At 55.5% G+C, this 22827-nt stretch overlaps 1 protein-coding gene and 1 pseudogene across 2 annotated transcripts in view; both read right to left on the minus strand.

Moving 5' to 3' along the window:
* LOC103644648 (uncharacterized) overlaps positions 1 to 16596 on the minus strand; it is a 37666-nt gene extending 21070 nt beyond the window's left edge. The window contains exon 1 of the mRNA XM_020541624.1: positions 13602 to 16596. Coding sequence (XP_020397213.1) covers positions 13602 to 14564 — 963 coding nt within the window. The 5' untranslated portion in view covers positions 14565 to 16596. The remainder of the gene's footprint in view (positions 1 to 13601) is intronic.
* Positions 16597 to 20151: 3555 nt separating this feature from the next.
* Positions 20152 to 21885, minus strand: LOC103634801 (dnaJ protein pseudogene; annotated as a pseudogene). The gene is made up of 3 exons (NR_161229.1): positions 21493 to 21885; positions 21164 to 21380; positions 20152 to 20580 (listed from the first exon to the last, which is right to left on the minus strand). The product of NR_161229.1 is annotated as a dnaJ protein pseudogene (transcript).
* Between the last annotated feature and the right edge of the window lie 942 nt (positions 21886 to 22827).

The following is a 22827-nucleotide window of genomic DNA, read 5'->3' on the forward strand; positions in this document are numbered from 1 at the left end:
TCATAAGCTTCTAAAGGGAGAACATGTGTTAGGACTAACCGATGTCTGTTTTGAGAAGACAAACCTTGTGCAGCGTGCCAGACAGGGAAGCAACTAGGAACTAATCATTGAGGTAAAAATGTGATGACAACGTCAAGACCACTGGAACTCCTCCATATGGATCTTTTCGGACTCGTTGCTTATCTTAGCATTGGGGGAAGTAAATATGGTCTTGTTATTGTTGATGGGTTTTCCTGCTTCACTTGGTATTCTTTTTGCAGGATAAATCAGAAACCCAAGGTACTTTAAAGTGCTTCCTAAGAAGAGCTCAAAATGAATTTGAGCTCAAGGTGAAGAAGATAAGAAGCGACAATGGTTTAGAATTCAAAAATCTTCAAGTATAAGAGTTTCTTGAGGAAGAAGGCATCAAGCATGAGTTCTCCGCTCCCTACATGCCACAGCAAAATGATGTAGTAGAGAGGAAGAACAGGACGCTTATTGACATAGCGAGGACAATGTTTGGAGAATACAAGACACCTGCGCGATTTTGGTCGGAAGCTGTCAATACAGCTTGCCACGCCATAAACCAGCTCTATCTTCATCGCCTCCTCAAGAAAACGTCTTATGAGCTTCTAACCGGTAACAAACCCAATGTTTTTGTACTTTCGTGTATTTGGGAGCAAATGCTACATCTTGGTAAAGAAAGGTAGACATTCGAAATTTGCTCCCAAAGCTGCTGAAGGGTTTTTACTAGGTTATGATTCAAATACAAAGGCATATAGGGTCTTCAACAAATCATCGGGTCTAGTTGAAGTCTCTAGTGATGTTGTATTTGATGAGACTAATAGCTCTCCAAGAGAGCAAATTGATCTTGATGATGTAGATGAGGATGAGCTTCCAACGACTGCAATGCAAACTATGGCAATAGGTGATAGGCAACCGCAGGAGCAACAAGATCAATCTCAACCATCTTCCTTACCTCCTTTGTCGAGGTCCAAGTGTTCGTCCGTTCCCATCGGCGTCTTAGCAAGCTTTGCATCCTTCATCCCAAACCTCTTGAGTAAGTCTTGAGTGTACTTCGTTTGGGAGATGAAGGTTCCTTCCATGAGTTGCTTTACTTGGAATCCAAGGAAGTAGTTCAACTCGTCCATCATAGACATCTCGAATTTTTACATCATTACCCTGCTAAACTCCTCACAATACTTTTGATTAGTAGAACCAAATTGTCGGCGTTTCGACCCCGGGGGGTCCCTGGACCGACGAGTAAATTGTCGCCGCGTGTCCTAGCCCAGATGGGTCGGCGCGAGACGGAGCACGAAGGGGGGAAAGGAGACAGGCAAAAAAGGGGAAACTCGCGGCCTTCGTGTTGTCCTGCGCCCAGGTCGGGTGCGCTTGTAGTAGGGGGTTACAAGCGTCCGCGTGGGAGAGAGCGAGGGACTTGCGCGTCGGCCCATTCTCTCGCGCGGCCAACCTTCTCGTACGAGAGCCCTGGACCTTCCTTTTATAGGCGTAAGGAGAGGGCCCAGGTGTACAATGGGGGATGTAGCAGTGTGCTAACGTGTCTAGCAGAGAGGAGCTAGAGCCCTAAGTGCATGCCGTCGTGGCAGCCGGAGAGGTTTTGGCACCCTGTTCATGTGATGTCGTGGCCGTCGGAGGAGCGCTGGAGCCTTGCGGAAGGACAGCTGTCGGGGCTGTCGAGTCCTTGCTGACGTCTCCTTGCTTCCGTAAGGGGCTTGAGAGTCGCCGTCGTCATGGAGCACGCGGAGCGCCATCATTATTTGTTTACCGGGGCAAGCCAGATGGGACGCCGGTCTTGTTCCCCGTAGCCTGAGCTAGCTAGGGGTAGGGTAATGATGGCTCCTCCTGTGACGTGGTCGGTCCGAGCCCTAGGTCGGGCGAGGCGGAGGCTCCTCCGAGGTCGAGGTCGAGTCTGTCTTCCGAGGTCGAGTCCGAGCCCCGGGTCGGGCGAGGCGAAGACCGTCGTTCGAGGCCAAGGCTGAGACCGAGCCCTGGGCTCGGGCGAGGCAGAGTTCGTCGTCTTCCGAGGCCGAGGCTGAGTCCGAGCCCTGGGGTCGGGCGAGGCGAAGTTCGTCGTCTCCAGGAGCCAAGGCTGAGTCCAAGCCCTGGGGTCGGGCGAGGCAGAGTTCGTCGTCTTCCAGAGTCGAGGCTGAGTCTGGGCCCTAGGGTCGGGCGAGGCGGAGTTCGTCGTCTTCCGGAGCCGAGGCTGAGTCCGAGCCCTGGGGTCGGGCGAGGCGGAGTTCGTCGTCCGCGGCCGAGACGGGGGCCGAGCCCTGGGGTCGGGCGAGGCAGAGCTTCCTATGGCGCCCGAGGCCGGACTTGGCTGCTGTCAGCCTCACTCTGTCGAGTGGCGCGGCAGTCGGAGCGATGCAGGTGGCGCTGTCTTCTTGTTAGGTCGGTCAGTGAAGCGGCGAAGTGACTGCGGTCACTTCGGCTCTGTCGACTGAAGAGCGCGCGTCAGGATAAGGTGTCAGGCCATCCTTGTATTGAATGCTCCTGCAATACGGTCGGTCGGCGTGGCGATCTGGCCAAGGTTGCTTCTCGGCGAAGATTGGGCCTCGGGCGAGCCGAAGGTGTGTCCGTTGCTTGAGGGGGCCCTCGGGCGAGACGTGAATCCTCTGGGGTCGGCTGCCCTTGCCCGAGGCTGGGCTCGGGCGAGGCGAGATCGTGTCCCATGGGTGGACCGAGTCTTGACCTTAATCGCACCCATCAGGCCTTTGCAGCTTTGTGCTGATGGGGGTTACCAGCTGAGATTAGGAGTCTTGGGGGTACTCCTAATTATGGTCCCCGACAGTAGCTCCCGAGCCTCGAAGGGAGTGTTAATACTCGCTTCGAGGCTTTTGTCGCACTTTTTTTGCAAGGGGACCGGCCTTTCTCGGTTGTGTTTCGTTCCGGTGGGTGCGCGCGAGCGCACCCGCCGGGTGTAGCCCCCGAGGCCTCGGAGGAGTGGTTTGACTCCTTCGAGGTCTTATTGCGTTTCGTAATGCTTCGGCCGATCTGGTTGTTCCCTCATGCGAACTGGCTGTAGCCCGGGTGCACAGTCGAGTCCCAAGTTCTCGGGCTAGTATGTTGACGCTGTCAACGGTTTGGCCGGAGCCGGGTTTGCGAGAGCAGCCCCCGAGCCTCCGCACAGGGCGAGAGGACGGTCAGGGACAGACTCGGCTTTTTACAGACGCCCCTGCGTCGCCTTTCCGCAAGGAGGAGGGGGGAAAGCGCCATGTTGGCCTCGGAGGGCGCCGAACATGGTGTCTCCAGTGAGTTGCTAACGGGTAATCCGAGTGGACGCCCGTGCCCCATTCGTTAGGGGTCGGCTAGTGGCCCGGAGGCGCGCTCCAAAAGTACCTGCGGGTGATTTGCCGGACCCGGTCCCCTTTTGACGGGGTCCGAGGGCTCGACGCCTCCCTCTGGTGGGATTCCGTTACAAAATCGTTCCCGTTGGTCTCGGAAATGTCCTAGGGTACCTCGGGAGCGTAGCCCGAGCCTTGGTTATGTATCGAACGTACCCAGGGTCATCCCTCGCTCCGCGTGCTCTGAGGCGGCTGTCAGAACCCTTCGGGGGCCAGCCTACGAACCCCTGATCAGTAGTGGGCGCGGAGCCCGAGTGGCATGAGGCGGCCGTTGAACCCTTCCGAGGGGCCGGCCTTCGAACCTCTGACCAGTAGTGGGCACGGAGCCCGAGTGCTCTGAGGTGGCTGTTGAACCCTTTCGAGGGGCCAGCCTTCGAACCTCTTATCAGTAGGGGGGTTCGGGGCCCGCTTCCTTCGCGGAGAAGGATCCCTTTTGGGGTATCCCCTTTCCCGGTCCCTGTGGCAAGAGAGAGAAAGAGGAAGTGGAAAAGGATACGAAATCGAATGACGTGGCGCACCTTTTTTGACGCGGTCATCATGGCGGAGGTGAAGCGTTGCCTGCTTCGCCCGCCAAAGGTGTCGCCTGTCCTGCCGCAGAGTTAATGTGACGGGACGAGTGGTTCGCGGGGCGGCCGTTGTGCGTGCGCGAGCCGTTCGAGGAACGGTCGTCTCGCTTTGAGTTTTGAATCTTGCGGCGGGTTCGGGCGAAGTGTTGAACGGGTCTCGCCTGGGCCTTTATATATTCGGGAGAGAGACTGGTGATGGTTCTTTACTGTGCCGCTCGCCTCCCACTTAGGTTTTCGCAACCCGAGGGAATAGCTAGAGAAAGGAAACCGCGCACCCAGTCCTCTCCGCCGCCACCTCTTCTGCTTGGTGATGGCCGACCGGGTGACCATTATTTCGCCGCGCGACCCATGGCCTTTCTCCACCGTCACGGCGGATGACCTGGAGGCCCTTGTTGCTGATGGTTTGCTTCGCCCTCTCTCCGGTGACTCGCAGCCGGAGTGGATGGCCCCTCCGAGCGGAGCCGCCCCGTCCCCGCCGCCGGGGTATGTGGTGAGCTTCGTCTCCTTTCACGAGCGGGGGTTCGGAGTGCCGGCAAGCCGTTTTATGCGGGCGATTCTGCACGTCTACGGGGTGGAGCTGCACAACCTCAGTCCCAACTCCATCTCGCAAGCCGCCATCTTCGCGGCGGTTTGTGAAGGATACTTGGGGATTGCCGCCCACTAGGACCTGTGGACCCATCTCTTCTTCGCGGAGCTTTTTGCCTCGCCGACGGTGGTGCGGGCCGGTGGCTGCATCCTCTAGCTGAGGCAGGCGCGGGCGCTGCAGTACATCCCTGCCATCCTCGCGTCTTCGAACAAAGGGTGGCAGCGCCGATGGTTTTATCTCCGAAATGACGATGGGAGGCTCCCGTCGTTTTCTCAGCGAGTGGTGACCGCCGCCGCCGATAACTGGCGCTACGGAACCCCGCGCGACAGACAGAAGAATCTCCAACCCCTTTTGAAGGCCCTGGAGGAGCTGCGAGAAGGAGGGCTCACCGCCGCGGGGGTGGTTGCTGCCATTCATCGCCGGAGGGTGCTCCCCTTGACGGAGCGGCGGCTGCCGCTTTGGGAGATGACGTCGGGGTTGACTTGGAGGGTTCGCAGATGTCCTCGGACCCCCTTTCCACCGATGACCTCCACAGGCGGGTAGCCGGCACGGTGGGGACGTTAGAGGCCGGCGCCTTTTCCCAGCCCTCTATGCGTCCCGATCGCGGATGTGTGTCCCTGGTGAGTGTCCGCCCCTTCTTTCTTCTTGTGTCGGATTGCCCTTGGTTCTCACAGTCGAGACTCTTCATCCGTCTCCAGGAGGTAGGGGCTCACAAGCCTTCCCTGCCACCGGTCCCGAAGGATGCGGTGGACCGAGCTGCGCGGAGGGTCGCCGCGGAGAAGAGGAAGGAGAAGAAGGACGCGAAGAAGGCTCGGGCCCGCGAGTGGACGCGGGCACGAGACGCCTTGGAAAGGCTTCGTCGTCGGCAGGAGAGGGATGGGCTCCCTAGGGAGCCGTCGCCGGAGACGCCTGATGACGACGACGACGATGAAGACAATGAAGAAGACGACGACATGGCTGCCCGCCTCGGCCTCAGCCCGGATTTAAGGCTGGGCCAGGGGTCGTCAAGCCAGCCCCCGAGCGGGCTGGCGCCGTCGGTATCCAGGGCCAGGACGTCGGGGTCCCGGTCCGAAGAACGGGGGCAGACCGAGGGGGTACTTGACCCCTCGGCCGAGGTAGTTGAGGCAACCCCAGGGAGTCAAGCCGAGCTGCATGTTCCCCGAGAACCATTGCCCGTGCCGACTGCGCAGGAGGGCGATCCTCGGGTCGTCGTGGCTGAGCCTAGGCAGTCCGTCCCTCGGGTGCCTCGGGCGCCCAAGGCAAGGATGGTACCGAAGCCGGCAGCGGGGCAGATCTCGGTGGTACCTTCGGGGATCGAGGTTCGAGAGACCTCCCCACAGGCACGATTGATCATGGCCCGGAGTGGGTAAGTATCTTAGGATATCTTCGTCCTGGCTCCTCCTTCGTATGTCCTGATCCTGATTTTCCCTTTCTTCTTAGCAAGCGGAGGCACGGTTCGACCGGTCTGGCTCCCCGGAAGGTCCTCAAGACGGCGTCGGCTTCTGCAGCTAGTGCCGCGACGGGCCTCGCTGGCCAGCTGACCCCCTCGCAAGATGCCCCACAGCGGGGGGCTCAGGCGGCACCAGTTGCCATGGGGCGAGCTCCCGAGGCTGACTCCTTTGTCGAAGCGGTCGTCGCACTGGGGGAGGCTGCTGGCGCGGCTGTGGCCTCGGGCCCACCAGACATGTTGCTGGCGCTGGCGCCGGCTGCTGCCGAGGCCGTTGCCGTTCTGGCCGTGGAGCCACCCGTCGCCGCTGATGCTGAGATGGCCGAGGCGTCGCTACTTGGTGCCTTGGAGGAGGGGGCGCGGAACCGGGACCCGTCCTAGGGAGCGGCAACCTTGTCCCCGCGCGGCGCAGTTCTGACGGGCGGCGCCAGTTGCTTCGGTTCCGGACCCGTGGGGCCTCGGATCCCCTCTTCGTTCTTGACAATGAGCGAGAGGAGCAGTCTTGGGACGGGCTTCGTGAGTGTGCCGAGGCAACGGTGGGGTCGCTTCGGTCGACCTTGGAGGTCCTTTGCAGGGACGTTCCCAAGATCCTCCAGGTAATGATTTCAAGCATACCTTTCACGTGATTAAGGCGTTCTTTGTGACGCCCCGCTTCCTTCCCTCAGGATCTGACGGATCTGAGCGCCGCCAAGTCGTCGTTCATCCGCCGCGAGGTCGATGTCTGCGGTTCGCTGTGGTCCCTGAGGACCACGCTTGCCAGGGCTACCGAGTGCCTCTCCCAACAGAGTGCCGAGGTGGCGGACCTTCGGTTGCTCTGTGTCGATCTGGGAGTAGAGGCAGCAGCGGCACGCGCAGAGGCGCAGCGGCAACAGTTGGAGCTTGGCCAGGTCATCGGCGAGCGGGACCAATCTCGGGGCCGGGCCGCCGAGGCTGAAAGTTGGGCTGAGGCTCTTGGGGTCCAGTTAGCCGAGGCGTCTGCTCGGGCCGGGGCCTTTGCGGCAGACCTGGCCGTGGCCCAAGCCGCATCCTCGGAGCAACGCGCCCGAGCTGAAGGTATGTCTTGGCTGTTTTAAGATTTCGATTTGGCTTCGTTCCTCAACTCGTGTTTGAAGTCTTCTGCTTTGGCTGTTCACTGAGCTCGAGTCTGCCCTTGATAAGTTCGCCAAGGCGCTTGCTCAGGCGGCCGAGCAGAGGGAGGCCGACCACGCGGCCATGTCCGAGGCCATCTCGGCCTTCTGCCGGGTCTTTGGCTTCGACGACGTCCCCTCGGGAAGCTCCCCTCAAAGTCGCCTGCATGCCTTGGGTGACCATGCGCGCGGCAAACTCCGCGAGGCGCTGCATCACGGCGTCAGGCGAGCCTTCGCCGTGCTCGCTTCCCACTATGACGTGGATCTAGAGCGGGTCAGCGAGGGGTATTGCCTTCCTGACGAAGATGAAGCTGCCCTGGCCGAAGTCCAGAGGCTTGATGCGGCCACCGCGAGCCCAAGTGCGGTGCTGGCGACCACCTTTGAGGCAGAGATCCTCCCGCTTGCGCCGTCGTCCGAGGCCGGGGCGGATCTCGCCGAGGGTGGAGACGAAGCCGAGGGCGCGGCTCCTTCTCCGGGCGACGCCTGATTCTGCCGGAGCAGTTTATTTTGAATGCATGTGTGTCTTTTGCGGCCACCGAGGCCCGAACACTTTATCATTGTAATATAAGGTGGTGTCTCTTTTCCTCCTGTTTTGTGTATCCGGACTCGTTCGTCAGTAGCAGGATTGCTTACTCAAGTAAGAGTTATTTTTCGTGGTAGGCGACGAGTGAGGTATTCGTATCCCAGAGGCGTAGGAATCCCTCAGCTCGGCCGGCCTTGCCACTTACATGCACCCTTATTCGTTTCTTGGGGTCCTGTTACTGATATAGCCGGGAGACGCGAAAGTCTTTTTGATGGAAGACTTTTTTCGAGGAAAATTTTAACGCAGAGGGGGTTCCCCCCTTCTAGCCCCCGAGGGAGGGTCGGGCTTTGCCGAGGCAAGGCTGACCCTTCCTTGATGGTTAGACTTTGCATGTGAACGAGGTGTACGAACAACTTGAAAACATCTTAAGGGTAGAAGCGACGTAGCTGTCGGATGTTCCAAGCGTTGTTGTAGACCTCGCCTTGGCTGTTGGCCAGCTTGTATGTCTCGGGCTTCAGAACCTTAGCGATGACGAACTGCCCTTCCCAGGGAGGCGTGAGCTTGTGCCGCCCTCGAGCGTCTTGTCGCAGCCAAAGCACCAAGTCGCCCACCTGGAGGTCTCGGGACTGAACCCCTCGGGCGTGGTAGCGTCGCAGGGACTGCTGGTACCGCGCCGAGTGTAGTAAGGCCATGTCCCGAGCCTCTTCGAGCTGGTCCAGTGAGTCTTCTCGATTGGTCTAGTTGCTTTGGTCGTCGTGTGCCCTCGTCCTCGGGGAATCCTATTCTAAGTCTGTGGGCAAGATGGCCTCGGCCCCATAGACTAGAAAAAACAGTGTGAAGCCCGTGGCTCGGCTCGGCGTTGTCCTCAGACTCCAGACCACCGAGGGGAGTTCCTTCATCCATCGCCTGCCGAACTTGTTGAGGTCGTTGTGGATCCTCGGCTTCAGTCCTTGCAGAATAATGTCGTTGGCACGTTCTACTTGCCCATTCGTCATGGGGTGAGCCACGACGGCCCAGTCCACCCGGATGTGGTGATCCTCGCAGAAGTCCAGGAACTTTCTGTCGGTGAACTGGGTGCCGTTGTCGGTGATGATGGAGTTCGGAACCCCAAAGCGATGGATGATGTTGGTGAAGAATGCCACCGCCTGTTCGGACCTGATGCTGTTTAGGGGTCAGACCTCGATCCACTTGGAGAATTTGTCGATGGCGACCAGCAGGTGCGTGTAGCCCCCGGGTGCCTTCTGCAAGGGACCGACGAGGTCCAGACCCCACACAGCAAACGGCCAGGTGATGGGTATTGTCTGCAGAGCCTGAGCGGGCAGGTGGGTCTGCCTTGCGTAGAATTGACACCCTTGGCAGGTGCGGACAATTCTAGTGGCGTCGGCCACCGAGGTCGGCCAGTAGAAACCTTGTCGGAAGGCGTTTCCAACAAGGCTCGAGGCGCTGCGTGATGACCGCAAGCCCCCGAGTGTATTTCTTGAAAGAGCTCCTGGCCTTCGGCGATGGATATGCATCGCTGGAGGATGCCTGAGGGGCTGCGGTGGTAGAGCTCCTTCCCGTCCCCCAACAAGACGAACGTCTTGGCGTGCCGCGCCAGCCGCCGAGCCTCGGCTTGGTCGAGGGGCAACTCTCCTCGGTGGAGATATTGCAGGTACGGGGTTTGCCAGTCTCGATTAGGTGGGACCCCATTCCGCTCCTCCTCGACGCGCAATGCCTCACCCTCGGGGGCCGAGGATGCCTCGGGCTGATCCGAGGCCCGAGGGTGCCTCGGGCTGAGCCGAGGGCGCCTCGGGCTGAGCCGAGGGTGCCTCGGGCAGGGCCGAGGCCTTCTCGGGCTCGAGCGTGTCGTCGGTCTTGAATGAGGGTTGATGTAGGTCTCGGGAGAAGACGTCCGGGGGAACCATTGTCCGCCCTGAGGCTATCTTAGCCAGCTCGTCCGCAGTCTCGTTATATTGTCGGGCGATGTGGTTGAGTTCGAGCCCGTAGAACTTGTCCTCCAGGCGCCGAACCTCATCGCAGTAGGCTTCCATCTTTGGGTCGCGGCAGTGGGAGTTCTTCATGACTTGGTCGATGACGAGCTGCGAGTCGCCGCGAGCGTCGAGGCGTCGGACCCATAGCTCGAAGGCGATGCGCAACCCGTTGACCAGAGCCTCGTACTCGGCCACGTTGTTGGACGCCGGGAAATGGAGGCGCAGCACGTAGCGGAGGTGCTTCCCGAGGGGCGAGATGAAGAGCAGGCCCGCGCCTGCCCCTGTTTTCATCAGCGACCCATCGAAAAACATGGTCCAGAGTTCCGGTTGGATCGGAGCCGTTGGGAGCTGGGTGTCGACCCATTCAGCCACAAAGTCCGCCAAGACTTGGGACTTGATGGCCTTCCGAGGGGCGAATGAGATTGTCTCGCCCATGATTTCCACCGCCCACTTTGCAATCCTACCCGAGGCCTCTTGGCACTGGATGATCTCCCCCAGGGGGAAGGATGACACCACAGTCACCGGATGAGACTCGAAGTAGTGTCGCAACTTCCGCCGCGTCAGAATCACCGCGTACAGCAGCTTCTAAATTTGTGGGCAGCGGATCTTGGTCTCGGACAGTACCTCACTGATGAAGTAGACCGGCCTCTGGACGGGCAATGCATGCCCTTCTTCTCGTCTCTTAACCACGATCGCGGCGCTGACCACCTGAGTGGTAGCGGCGACGTAGATCAACAGGGCTTCTCCGGCAGCGGGGGGCACCAGGATGGGCGCGTTCGTAAGGAGCGCCTTCAGGTTCCCGAGGGCTTCCTCGGCCTCGGGGGTCTAAGTGAAGCACTCGGACTTTCTTAAGAGGCGGTACAGAGGTAGGCCTCTTTCGCTGAGGCGCGAGATGAAGCGGCTCAGAGCCGCAAGGCATCCCATGACCCTCTGTACGCCTTTCAAGTCCTTAATGGGCCCCATGTTGGTGATGGCCGCGATTTTCTCCGGGTTGGCCTCGATGCCCCGCTCGGAGACAATGAAACCCAAGAGCATGCCTCGGGGGACTCCGAAGACACACTTCTCGGGATTGAGTTTTATGCCTTTCGCCTTGAGACACCGGAATGTCGTTTCAAGGTCGGAAAGGAGGTCGGAGGCTTTCCTTGTCTTGACTACGATGTCATCGACGTAAGCCTCAACCATTCGACCAATGTGTTCGCCGAACACGTGGTTCATGCACCTTTGGTATGTCGCACCCGCATTCCTCAAACCAAATGGCATAGTAACGTAGCAGTACATGCCAAAAGGTGTGATGGAAGAAGTCGCGAGCTGGTCGGACTCTTTCATCCTGATTTGGTGATACCCTGAGTAGGCATCGAGGAAAGACAGGGTTTCGCACCCAGCAGTGGAATCCACGATTTGATCGATGCGAGGCAGAGGGTAGGGAACCTTCGGACATGCTTTGTTTAGACCAGTGTAGTCTACACACATCCGCCATTTCCCTCCTTTCTTTCTCACAAGCACAGGGTTGGCAAGCCATTCGGGATGGAATACCTCTTTGATGAACCCTGCGGCCATCAGCTTGTGGATCTCCTCGCCTATGGCTCTGCGCTTTTCTTCGTCGAATCGGCGCAGAGGCTGCTTCACGGGTCGGGCTCCAGCTCGGATATCCAGTGAGTGCTCGGCGACATCCCTCGGTATGCCAGGCATGTCCGAGGGACTCCATGCGAAAACTTCGGCGTTTGCACGGAGAAAGTCGACGAGCACTGCTTCCTATTTGGGGTCGAGCTCGGAGCCGATCCGGATCTGCTTAGAGGCGTCGTTGCTGGGGTCGAGAGGGACGGACTTAACCGTCTCCGCTGGCTCAAAGTTGCCGGCATGGCGCTTCACGTCTGGCACCTCCTTGGAGAGGCTCTCCAGGTCGGAGATGAGGGCCTCGGATTCGGCGAGGGCCTCGGCGTACTCCACACACTCCACGTCGCATTCGTACGTGTGTCGGTACGTGGGGCCGATGGTGATGACCCTGTTGGGGCCCGACATCTTGAGCTTGAGGTAGGTGTAGTTGGGGACGGCCATGAACTTGGCCTAGCATGGCCTCCCCAGCACTGCGTGGTAGGTCCCTTGGAACCCGACCACCTCGAACGTGAGGGTTTCCCTTTGGAAGTTGGAGGGAGTCCCGAAGCAGACGGATAGATCGAGTTGTCCGAGGGGCTGGACGCACTTCCCGGGGATGATCCCGTGAAAAGGCGCCGCGCCGGCCCGGATCGAGGACAGATCGATCTGCAGGAGCCCAAGGGTCTCGGCGTAGATGATGTTGAGGCTGCTGCCTCCGTCCATGAGGACCTTGGTGAGCCTGACGTTGCCGATGACGGGGTTGACAATGAGCGGATATTTCCCCAGGCTCGGCACGTGGTCGGGGTGATCGCCCTGGTCGAAGGTGATGGGCTTGTCGGACCAGTCTAGGTAGACTGGCACCGCCACCTTTACCGAGCAGACCTCCCGACGCTCTTGCTTGCGGTGCTGAGCTGAGGCGTTCGCCACTTGCCCACCGTAGATCATGAAGCAGTCGCGGACCTCGGGGAACTCCTCTGCCTTGTGATCCTCCTTCTTGTCATCATTGTGGGCCCGGCCACCCTCCGCAGGTGGCCCGGCCTTGTAAAAGTGGCGCCGAAGCATGACGCACTCCTCAAGGGTGTGCTTGACGGGTCCCTGATGATAGGGGCACGGCTCCTTGAGCATCTTGTCAAAGAGATTGGCGCCTCCGGGAGGTTTCCGAGGGTTCTTGTACTCAGCGGCGGCGACAAGGTCCACGTCGGCGGCGTCGCGTTTCGCTTGCGACTTCTTCTTGCCTTTCTTCTTGGTGTCGCGCTGAGTGGACGCCTTAGGGACATCTTCCGGCTGGCGGCCCTGGGGCTGCTTGTCCTTCCGGAAGATGGCCTCAACCGCCTCCTGGCCAGAGGCGAACTTGGTGGCGATGTCCATCAGCTCGCTCGCCCTGGTGGGGGTCTTGCGACCCAGCTTGCTCACTAGGTCGCGGCAGGTGGTGCCGGTGAGGAACGCGTCGATGACATCCGAGTCGGTGACGTGGGGCAGCTCGGTGCGCTGCTTCGAGAATCGCTGGATGTAGTCCCGGAGAGACTCTCCCGGCTGCTGGCGGCAGCTTCGGAGATCCCAGGAGTTCCCAGGGCGCACGTACGTGCCCTGGAAGTTGCCGGCGAAGGCTTGGACCAGGTCGTCCCAGTTGGAGATCTGCCCCGGAGGAAGATGCTCCAGCCAGGCTCGAGCGGTGTCGGAGAGGAACAGGGGGAGGTTGCGGATGATGAGGTTGTCATCGTCCGTTCCACCCAGCTAGCAGGCCAGTCGGTAGTCCGCGAGCCACAGTTCCGGCCTTGTCTCCCCCGAGTACTTTGTGATGGTAGTCGGGGTTCGGAACTGGGTCGGGAACGGCGCTCGTCGTATGGCCCGGCTAAAAGCCTGCGGACCGGGTGGTTCGGGCGAAGGACTCCGATCCTCCCCGCTGTCGTAGCGTCCCCCACGCCTGGGGTGGTAGCCTCGGCGCACCCTCTCGTCGAGGTGGGCTCGATGATTGCGGTGGTGGTGCTCGTTGCCGAGGCGACCCGGGGCCGCAGGCGCTGTGTTGCGCGTGCGCCCGGTGTGGACCGAGGCTTCCCGCATGAATCGGGAAGTCACGGCGCGATGCTCCAAGGGGTACCCCTGCCTTCGGGAGGCAGAGCTTTCGGCCCGTCAGACCGCGGCATCCTCCAGGAGATTCTTGAGCTATCCCTGGATACGCCGCCCTTCGGTGGTCGATGGTTCCGGCATCACGCGAAGAAGTGTTGCTGCTGCAGCCAGGTTCTGGCCGACCCCACTGGAAGCCGGTGGCGGCCTTGCCCTGACGTCGTCGGCAATGTGGAGCTGGATGCTCTGGGGCAGATGACGCGCTTCTCCGGCCGGAGCTCGGTCTGCCCATTCCTGCCCGATGTTCCACCGGAACTGCTCAAGTGTTCCTGCTCCCTCGTCGAGCCTGGCCTGCACCTCGCGGATTTGCTCGAGCTGTGCGTCCTGACCCCCCGCAGGGACTGGGACCACAGCTAGCTCCCGAAGGATGTCAACGCGAGGCACAGGCCTAGGGGGATCGCCGTTTTCCGGCATACCAAGATGGTTGCTTTCGCCGAGACCCCCTAGATCGACGTGGAAACATTCACGACTTGGGCCGCAGTCCTCGTCGCCGAAGCTACGGCTACCATCGGAACAATCGGAGAGGCAGTAGTCGCATGCGGTCATGAAGTCCCGCATGGCACTGGGGTTACCGAGTCCGGAGAAATCCCAACAAAAGTCGGGCTCGTCATCTTCCTCGGAACCCGAGGGTCCGTAGGTCGATACGGTCGTCAGCCGGTCCCAGGGTGACCGCATATGATACCCCGGAGGGCTTGAACATGCCTTTATAAAAGCGTCCACCAAAGCGGGGCCACTCGGTGGGTCGCAGCTGGATCTAAAAGGCACGAGATGGGAGCCGGTCGGTACCTCTTGGTCGACAGGCGGTGACGAAGTCGCGTCAGGGGCGGACTGCACCGTCGTCTCAGGTACGAGGGTGACGCCCAGCAAGTCCTTCGCGAGCGTGCTGGCATCGTCCGTCCGCTTGGAGTTGGCGTGTTGCAGGGAAACGACGCTCGTCTTCGTCTCAGACGCGAGGTCGTCGCCCGACGTGTCCCCCGTTGGGGCGCCGGCGCCGTCGACTCGCTCGACAGCCGACGAGGTGCCGCCTCCTGCTTGGTCGTGGTTGCCCTGCCTCCTCCTCCGTCGGCGGGAGAGGTGACGGGACAAACCCGAATGTTGTTCTTCCGCCACGTGGGGAAGACGTCGTTGATTCCGCCGCCGGCGGGCGGGCTGTCGGCCGCCATTGTCGCTATCGCGCGGCGGAGGAAGGAGTATCATGTCGTAGCCGCCGTCGAGGGACATGAACTCAAGACTCCTGAAACGGAGAATCGTCCTGGGTTGGAAAGGTTGCTGGAGACTACCCATCTGGAGCTTGACGGGAAGCTGTTCGTCAACACGCAGCAGGCCCCTACCTGGCGCGCCAACTGTCGGCGTTTCGACCCGGGGGGTCCCTGGACCGACGAGTAAATTGTCGCCGCGTGTCCCAGCCCAGATGGGTCGGCGCAAGACGGAGCGCGAAGGGGGGAAAGGAGACAGGCAAAAAAGGGGAAACCCGCGGCCTTCGTGTTGTCCTGCGCCCAGGTCGGGTGCGCTTGCAGTAGGGGGTTACAAGCGTCTGCGTGGGAGAGAGCGAGGGACTTGCGCGTCGGCCCGTTCTCCCGCGCGGCCAACCTTCTCGTACGAGAGCCCTGGACCTTCCTTTTATAGGCGTAAGGAGAGGGCCTAGGTGTACAATGGGGGATGTAGCAGTGTGCTAACGTGTCTAGCAGAGAGGAGCTAGAGCCCTAAGTACATGCCGTCGTGGCAGCCGGAGAGGTTTTGGCACCCTGTTCATGTGATGTTGTGGCCATCGGAGGAGCGCTGGAGCCTTGCGGAAGGACAGCTGTCGGGGCTGTCGAGTCCTTGCTGACGTCTCCTTGCTTCCGTAAGGGGCTTGAGAGCCGCCGTCGTCATGGAGCACGCGGGGCGCCATCATTATTTGTTTACCGGGGCAAGCCAGATGGGACGCCGTTCTTGTTCCCCGTAGCCTGAGCTAGCTAGGGGTAGGGTAATGATGGCTCCTCCTGTGACGTGGTCGGTCTGAGCCCTAGGTCGGGCGAGGCGGAGGCTCCTCCGAGGTTGATGTCGAGTCTGTCTTCCGAGGTCGAGGTCGAGTCCGAGCCCCGGGTCGGGCGAGGCAGAGTTTGTCGTCTTCCAGAGCCGAGGCTGAGTCCGGGCCCTAGGGTCGGGCGAGGCGGAGTTCGTCGTCTTCCGGAGCCGAGGCTGAGTCCGAGCCCTGGGGTCGGGCGAGGCGGAGTTCGTCGTCCGCGGCCGAGACGGGGGCCGAGCCCTGGGGTCGGGCGAGGCAGAGCTTCCTATGGCGCCCGAGGCCGGACTTGGCTGCTGTCAGCCTCACTCTGTCAAGTGGCGCGGCAGTCGGAGCGATGCAGGCGGTGTTGTCTTCTTGTCAGGTCGGTCAGTGAAGCGACGAAGTGACTGCGATCACTTCGGCTCTGTCGACTGAAGAGCGCGCGTCAGGATAAGGTGTCAGGCCATCCTTGCATTAAATGCTCCTGCGATACGGTTGGTCGGCGTGGCGATCTGGCCAAGGTTGCTTCTCGGCGAAGACTAGGCCTCGGGCGAGCTGAAGGTGTGTCCGTTGCTTGAGGGGGCCCTCGGGCGAGACGTGAATCCTCTGGGGTCGGCTGCCCTTGCCCGAGGCTGGGCTCGGGCGAGGTGAGATCGTGTCCCTTGGGTGGACCGAGTCTTGACCTTAATCGCACCCATCAGGCCTTTGCAGCTTTGTGCTGATGGGGGTTACCAGCTGAGATTAGGAGTCTTGGGGGTACCCCTAATTATGGTCCCCGACACAAATATTATATCATCAACATATATTTGGCATACAAACAAATCACCATTACAAGTCTTAATAAAGAGAGTAGGATCAACTTTCCCAACCTTGAAAGCATTAGAAATAAGAAAACCTCTAAGGCATTCATACCATGCTCTTGGAGCTTGCTTAAGTCCGTAGAGCGCCTTAGAGAGCTTGTAGACATGGTCGGGATACCTGTCATCCTCGAAGCCTGAGGTTGTTCCACATATACTTCCTCTTGATTGGTCCATTTAGGAAGACGCTATTCACGTCCGTTTGAAACAACTTAAACGAGTGGCGAGCAGCATAGGTCAATAATATACGTATTGACTTGAGCCTAGCTACAGGAGAAAAAGTCTCCTCGAAATCCAAACATGCGACTTGGGCATAACCTTTTGCCATAAGTCGAGCCTTGTTTCTTGTCACCACCCCGTGCTCATCTTGCTTGTTGCAAAACACCCACTTTGTTCCTACAACATTTTGCTTTGCTGTGATTATTTTGTTCCATAGAGTTCTCATATATTCACTTGTGTTATTGTTCCTAAGTCCAATACAATTTCTAAAGGAACAATCAAGTGAAGAGTTCTCTCCCTCTATTCACAGCAACTTGGTTTTCATTACACTAACATTTATAAACCAAGATTGTGTTGTTTAGAGTTGATTATTGCGGGATCACCTATTCACACCCTCTAGGTGCTCTCACCGGGCCCGGGCCGGCTAGGCGTGGCATGGCGGGCTAGGCCTCGCATAGCTCGATTTTACTTTATTTTTCTACCTTTTCATATAAATACTTGTAGAATATTTTTATCATTTAAACCTCAAATGCTCTTATGGGCTCGTTAGGCCCGTCATCCGTGGGCCAGCCTGACCCGGTTATTAACCTAGCGGGCTCGTTAGGCCCGCCACGGTACGGCACGCTAGTCAATCTAGGCCAGGGCGGCACAGTCCTAATCCATGCCGAGCCTAGCCGTGATCGGGCCATGCCAGCCCGACCCGCCCATTTGGACATCTATAGTCAGAGGTATGATCTCTTCGGAAATTTCTGAATTCTCATGTGCGCGTTGTTGGCTACGGTCTTTGGTACGCTTGTGTATTCCTATATTTTTCCTATCCTATATTCTAAGGGTATATTTATTTAGAATTATAAACAATCCGGATTATATAATATAACTTATTTTAAACTAAATATTAGTTTTATATAATCTGTATATAATCTGTATAGATTACAAATCTATAGTATACTTAAAGCACCAGTTTTAACGGTCGGCCAACATCATTTTTTTACAAATAACTCCTGACATCTATTTCAAACCCGATGCACACCTTTAGATGGTCAAACGGCGGCCCGGCACGGGCCAGACGCCCGCGGGCCACAACTCTGGCCCATGCACACTGCTGACTGTGCCGGGCCAGCCCGTTAGCCCGTCGGCCCATTTGATTAAATCAGCGTAAAATGTTAAAAAAAGCTCTGATAGCAGAAGGACAGAAGATATTGGGTGAAGCTGTCTAACCAGTAGAACATCATGCTCAAATGTTTTTAATATTGAATATAAATTGTATATATGTATATATGTTTTTTTGTAAAATAAAAAAATTATAATCGTGTCGGGCCGGGCCAGCACTATATGCCGAGGCTACAGCCCAAGCACGGCACGACGTTCTTGGCTCTTACAAGCATTAGGTCGTTTCTGAGACCACATTAACGCAATGGACTCAATGGTGTTTGATGTTGTTGAATTAGATGGAGCAACAATAATTTGTCACACTAACAGTAAAATGAAAGCTTATTTATTGGTTTTAAACGTTAGAAATTGCTACGAAGTAGCATAATTTATATAGAGCGCATCCAGTTTTTATTGATGTCTGACTTTAGCAATCACTCCGTATTTTTATCTATCTTTTTTATAAGTTTGAGTTCATATGACTTATTTTAGAAACTTGAGCTCACAGACTTTCTCTTATTTGGTCTCTGTATGGTGGAATTATGTCATTTTATAATCTCTGTTCGTTCAGCCAGTCGTTGTGAATTCTCTTCTAACCGCTCACTTCATTGGCCGTGTTGTATTAAGACATATTGGATGGACTAGACAATAACATCAGTTAGCTAAATCAAAAAATATTATACGGAGAGTGGAGACAATCAATAAAAAATCTTGAATTTTTTTGTGAATAGTTTATATGGGTATTGTTGTAAGCTGTTGCAACGCACGGGCAACCGACTAGTAGGAATTGTATATTTGAAACTTTGAGACGACTACTCCAATCAACACCCTGTTTGAACGCTCTGCGACGGAAACGGCATGATGGACGCAAACCTTTTCCGAAAGTCGAGCTGAGTCGCGGAGCAAATAATACCGAGGATAGTATAGTAGGAGTACCTATTGTGTGGCCAGGAGGAAGCTACAAGCTACTACACACCACATGCCGCTCGCTCGTTTGATGCCTGCGGCATGTAGTGCTGTGCGTGCAGCTATCCGTGTACCGAACTGCAAACTAGTATTATGTATACTGAGCAATGTAATGTAAGCGATCGTGGAGGTGGTCATCCTAATCGTCTCTAGTTCTGGAACGTTCTGCGTGCCGCGTGCGTCCATCTTGCTACCTTTTTTCTTCGGGGACCAGTTGGTCTTTTCAACTAGACTTAGAAAAACGACGATCGACGCGGTCGAGTCGATGACCACCGGAGGAGGTGTACCAGTGCTGATATGGTCGTCATCTTTGCATTGCTTGCTATCTGTCGTGACGGCCGGCGCGCGACCTCTGCCCGGCCGTGCTTTTGTTGCTTTTGCCTGGCGGTGGCGGCTGGTGCCTGGTACGGTGTTTCTGTTTCTGCCATACCGTCCAGCCAGCCGCAGCGCTGGTGCAGTGGTGTGATACGTGGTGGTCAGCGGCTGAGATTTCGACTGCGGCGGCCGGCCGAGTCGTGCTAGCTGCCTAACTACGTTCAACGGTAGTACTACTTTCAACGGCGCGCGGGCGGCGGGCACCGGGGACGAAAAGGTCGTCAGATCGATCGGTGTACGGCTGTTGGATCTTTTATGGATTTGACCTATTTATTGAATAAATTATATGGTGTGTAATGGTGAAGAATATCAATAGTACCACATTGGAAGTCTAATGGTCTTTTGGCTTGACTTATATGGTGGGATTTATTCTACCTAACTTGAGAAGTCAAGAAATGGACAAGGACGTGCCACGCGCGCGCGCCGCCGTCAGCGTGGCGTGGCGGACGGGCGGGTTTGTGTTAATTTTTAGCACTCATTAACCGCGGGAGTTTTCACTCCGGGTTAACCTTTCAGTTGCCCGTCTCTTCGTCTGCCGCATGCGTCGGCGAGCCGTCTCATGGCGTGACTCGGCGAGACTCCTCTCCTTCAGCTGGCCGACTCATGGCGTGACTCGGCGAGACCCTTCTCCTTCAGCTGACCGACTCTTGGCGTGACTCGGCGAGACTTTAAATAGAGGAGCACCCCTGTCACTCGGTACACACGAACATAACCATTTCAGAGTCACAAAGTCCAGCCGCAAGTGAGGGTGTTTCCATCTCGTAGCTCTGCGCGCACAGAGAGGCGAGAGGGCAGGTGCCTCCGGAGCCCTTGCCGTTCGAGACCCTGCTCGGGGGATCGGCAATTAGGTTTTTGGGGAGCGTTTACGCGACTGCCCAACGTCTGTCGTTGTCTTCATCGCTGGTTCCTGGCATCTTCATCTAGTACGACATGACAAGTGAAGTTGGACAAGGATCTAGATCCTCGGAGCGCATGGGAGGGTATGATCAATTCATCTCCTTACTGTTTTACATTCTGCAAATTATATATGTTAATACCTGTTGTTTTATATATAGCCATAAATTTATTCAATTTGTTTTGTCGTATTATATCATGACATGTCTGATGCCTGATCATACTAGTAATATGATAAATCTGTTTGTCTTAATTTTACAGTCATGTTGTTTATGTTGCTATCTGTTTATTTTCAGTTGTTCCATAATAATACATGTTCCATGTTTATATGCTTATTATATTTACTAGGTCTATGCCCGTGCGTTGCTACGGGTGCATTAAAATGCATAACAATGTTAGTGCCAATGTGCCATTATATAGGAACTAATCCTTAGTAATATTGCACTCTTGTAACCGAAGTATCATCAGACCAATACAAGCGAGTAAACTCAATAGTCGCCCAAAGCGAAACAGCAAATTTGCCGCAAGCTGCCTACTGCTGGGCGCACTGCACCCTCTGCCCACCCGCCTGGCACATCATCATCCTCGTCGTAGGCCTCCTGGTGCTGCTGCTGCCGCCTCTGCATCTCCTCTTCGATGTTCACGTCGTAGGGCATCGTCTCCTCGCACTCGTCCAGCTCCATGTCAGTGTACTGTGATACTGGCTTGGGCGGGGGAATAGCCTCCAGGGCCTTGCACTGCTCCGGGCTCAACGAGTCCGGGAACTCCACCGAGAAGTGGATGTACAGCTTGCCCTTCATGAAGGGCCTCTGATACATGGGCATGCCTTCATCGTTGATTGCCTTGAAAGAATCTGCACAAATTTAAAATAAACATAATCATACGTCAGAATCAAAGCCATGAGAATGAAATTGGACTGTTGACAACTGACATGGTACCACCAAGACACCAACAACATTTTTAGATATTAAATTTTGTTACAACATAAAAGGAATTGCAGATTTTCAATAAAAGTGTGACCATCAAAGACAATAGCTTTAACTAACAAATCAACACCATCTATATCAACTAAAAAATAGGTTGTCTACACACCTAAAATTGATTGCATAAAAAAATCAGGTGCTCACTTGGCAAAAATCATCACAGATCACATATTAACAATCAGCAATATAGTTTAGTACCCCATTGGTTGTATAGACCAATAAATAATATAATCAGTACATATACCAAAAGGTAACAAAATGCAGCCAAATCCCCCATTGTCAATAACTAAACGCCCCTGACGAATTACCAACACCTACTTGTTAAACTCAGAAGAGTCTATGCAATGCAACCGGTTCAGGTGGTAGTGTAGCCGGCTGATCACTGGCACAAACACAAATACTGTCAAATTCAAACCACAAGCAGCCCTGAACACAATGAATCGGATTCCTCACCAGGCTTCACAACTTCGCCAGGGTTCACAACTTTGCCAGGGTTCGATTTGATCAGCAGCTGCCTGTTATCCAAGTGAGTCAGAACAAACTGGAAGCCACACAGAGATTCAGTCAAGGTCAGTGTGTGCTCATAGAAGAGGTCATCACCCTTTCTCTTGAACTTGGGATGCTCCTTCTACTGGAGAACAAAGATGATATCTCCAGTGGCAGTATCAGGCTGCACACGAGCACAAGGTAGTTAGAACCCAAGGTTGCACACATTAGTTAGAACAGAAGTTTAGTTTGTGCCAAAGGAATAACTTTAGAACGGAGGACTAAGGAGTCATTACCGCTTCATCAGCTTCGCCAGGGAATGTGATCTTCTGCCCGTTCTGCATACCTTTCTGAACTACCACTTCAAGAACTTTCTTCTCTGGCACAACTTTAACACCTTTGCATTGTGGGCATCTATCCTTATCGCTGATGGTCTCTCCAGAACCCTTGCACTCATTGCAAGGATGTTGCATTTGCTGAATCATTCCATGTCCCAACTGCCGGATTTGGACCTTGAAGCCAGAACCTTGACAACCAGCACACCTCGACGAAGCTCCAGACTTGGAATTTTCATTGCAATTCATCACCATCAATCAGTCTAGCCAACCAGAATAACCATGGCTCATACATGGCTCATGAGTTGCTTCCAAGTTCCTCCACCACTCTTCAACCTCTAAATCAAATCATCAAGAACGAATTCCTCTTATATTCTGCTAAGATTAAGCATATCAATGCAATTCCTGCAACACATGTATCCTTTTTATACAGTTTCCTGCTTGCTTTGCGATCACTATAATTATTAATTTAAGAAACAAAACAAAAGGAGACCAGAAATCAAACAGGCACAAAAAAGAAAAAAAATCCAATCATGATCTCGTTGCACAACCAAATCGAGCAAATTATGGTCAGATACCTGCAAAAGCGACGTGACATCATTGGTTATGCCCAGCTCTCGTCGAAGCCAGCGCTTGTGGGTCTCGCTTCTCCCTATCCTGCTCCTCCTCCCACCGCTACGTCGCGGTGGCGTGCTTACCTGGTGGAATCACAACATAACTATTAGCGAGAGTGCATTCATAAATGTAGAAAAATTTGAAGAGTTTTACCTTGAACCAGAAGGCAAATTCAAGACGCCTCATGTGTTCAGTCCTGAATGGTTTATCAGTTGGTTGACTGCAACACAAATATTTAGTACATGAGAAATTTAACTTGTACCACAAAAATAATTCACTGTCAGTTGTAGTGATGCTCAGCTATACAAAACCAACCCGATAATCTTTTCTTTATTGCCTAAATTTGAGTTGATTTTAAAACCTTAGCAATTCCATGTGTGGTAGTGGAATCAGCTAACAACAAATGACTACAACGCCAATATTTAAGTGCGGTAGACAGATCATCTCTAAACTGAAAGCAAAGACTACTAAGACCAAAACCTCGCCACAAACTTTAGGAGCAAACAACGCTCTATTGGCTTCAATCCTTTGATGACCTGCCGAATGAGTTCAGACGTGAGAGCCATATATAAGCAATAATTTATTTTCTGCTGGTAAATAAAAACAGTTATTCAACAAAAATGGGCTGAAATACCAGCACATCATACAGACCAACCATGTAGCACCGCCTCGAGGAGGCGA

This window comes from Zea mays, chromosome 1 (genome assembly GCF_902167145.1).
Source record: "Zea mays cultivar B73 chromosome 1, Zm-B73-REFERENCE-NAM-5.0, whole genome shotgun sequence".
NCBI classification, from domain to species: domain Eukaryota; kingdom Viridiplantae; phylum Streptophyta; class Magnoliopsida; order Poales; family Poaceae; genus Zea; species Zea mays.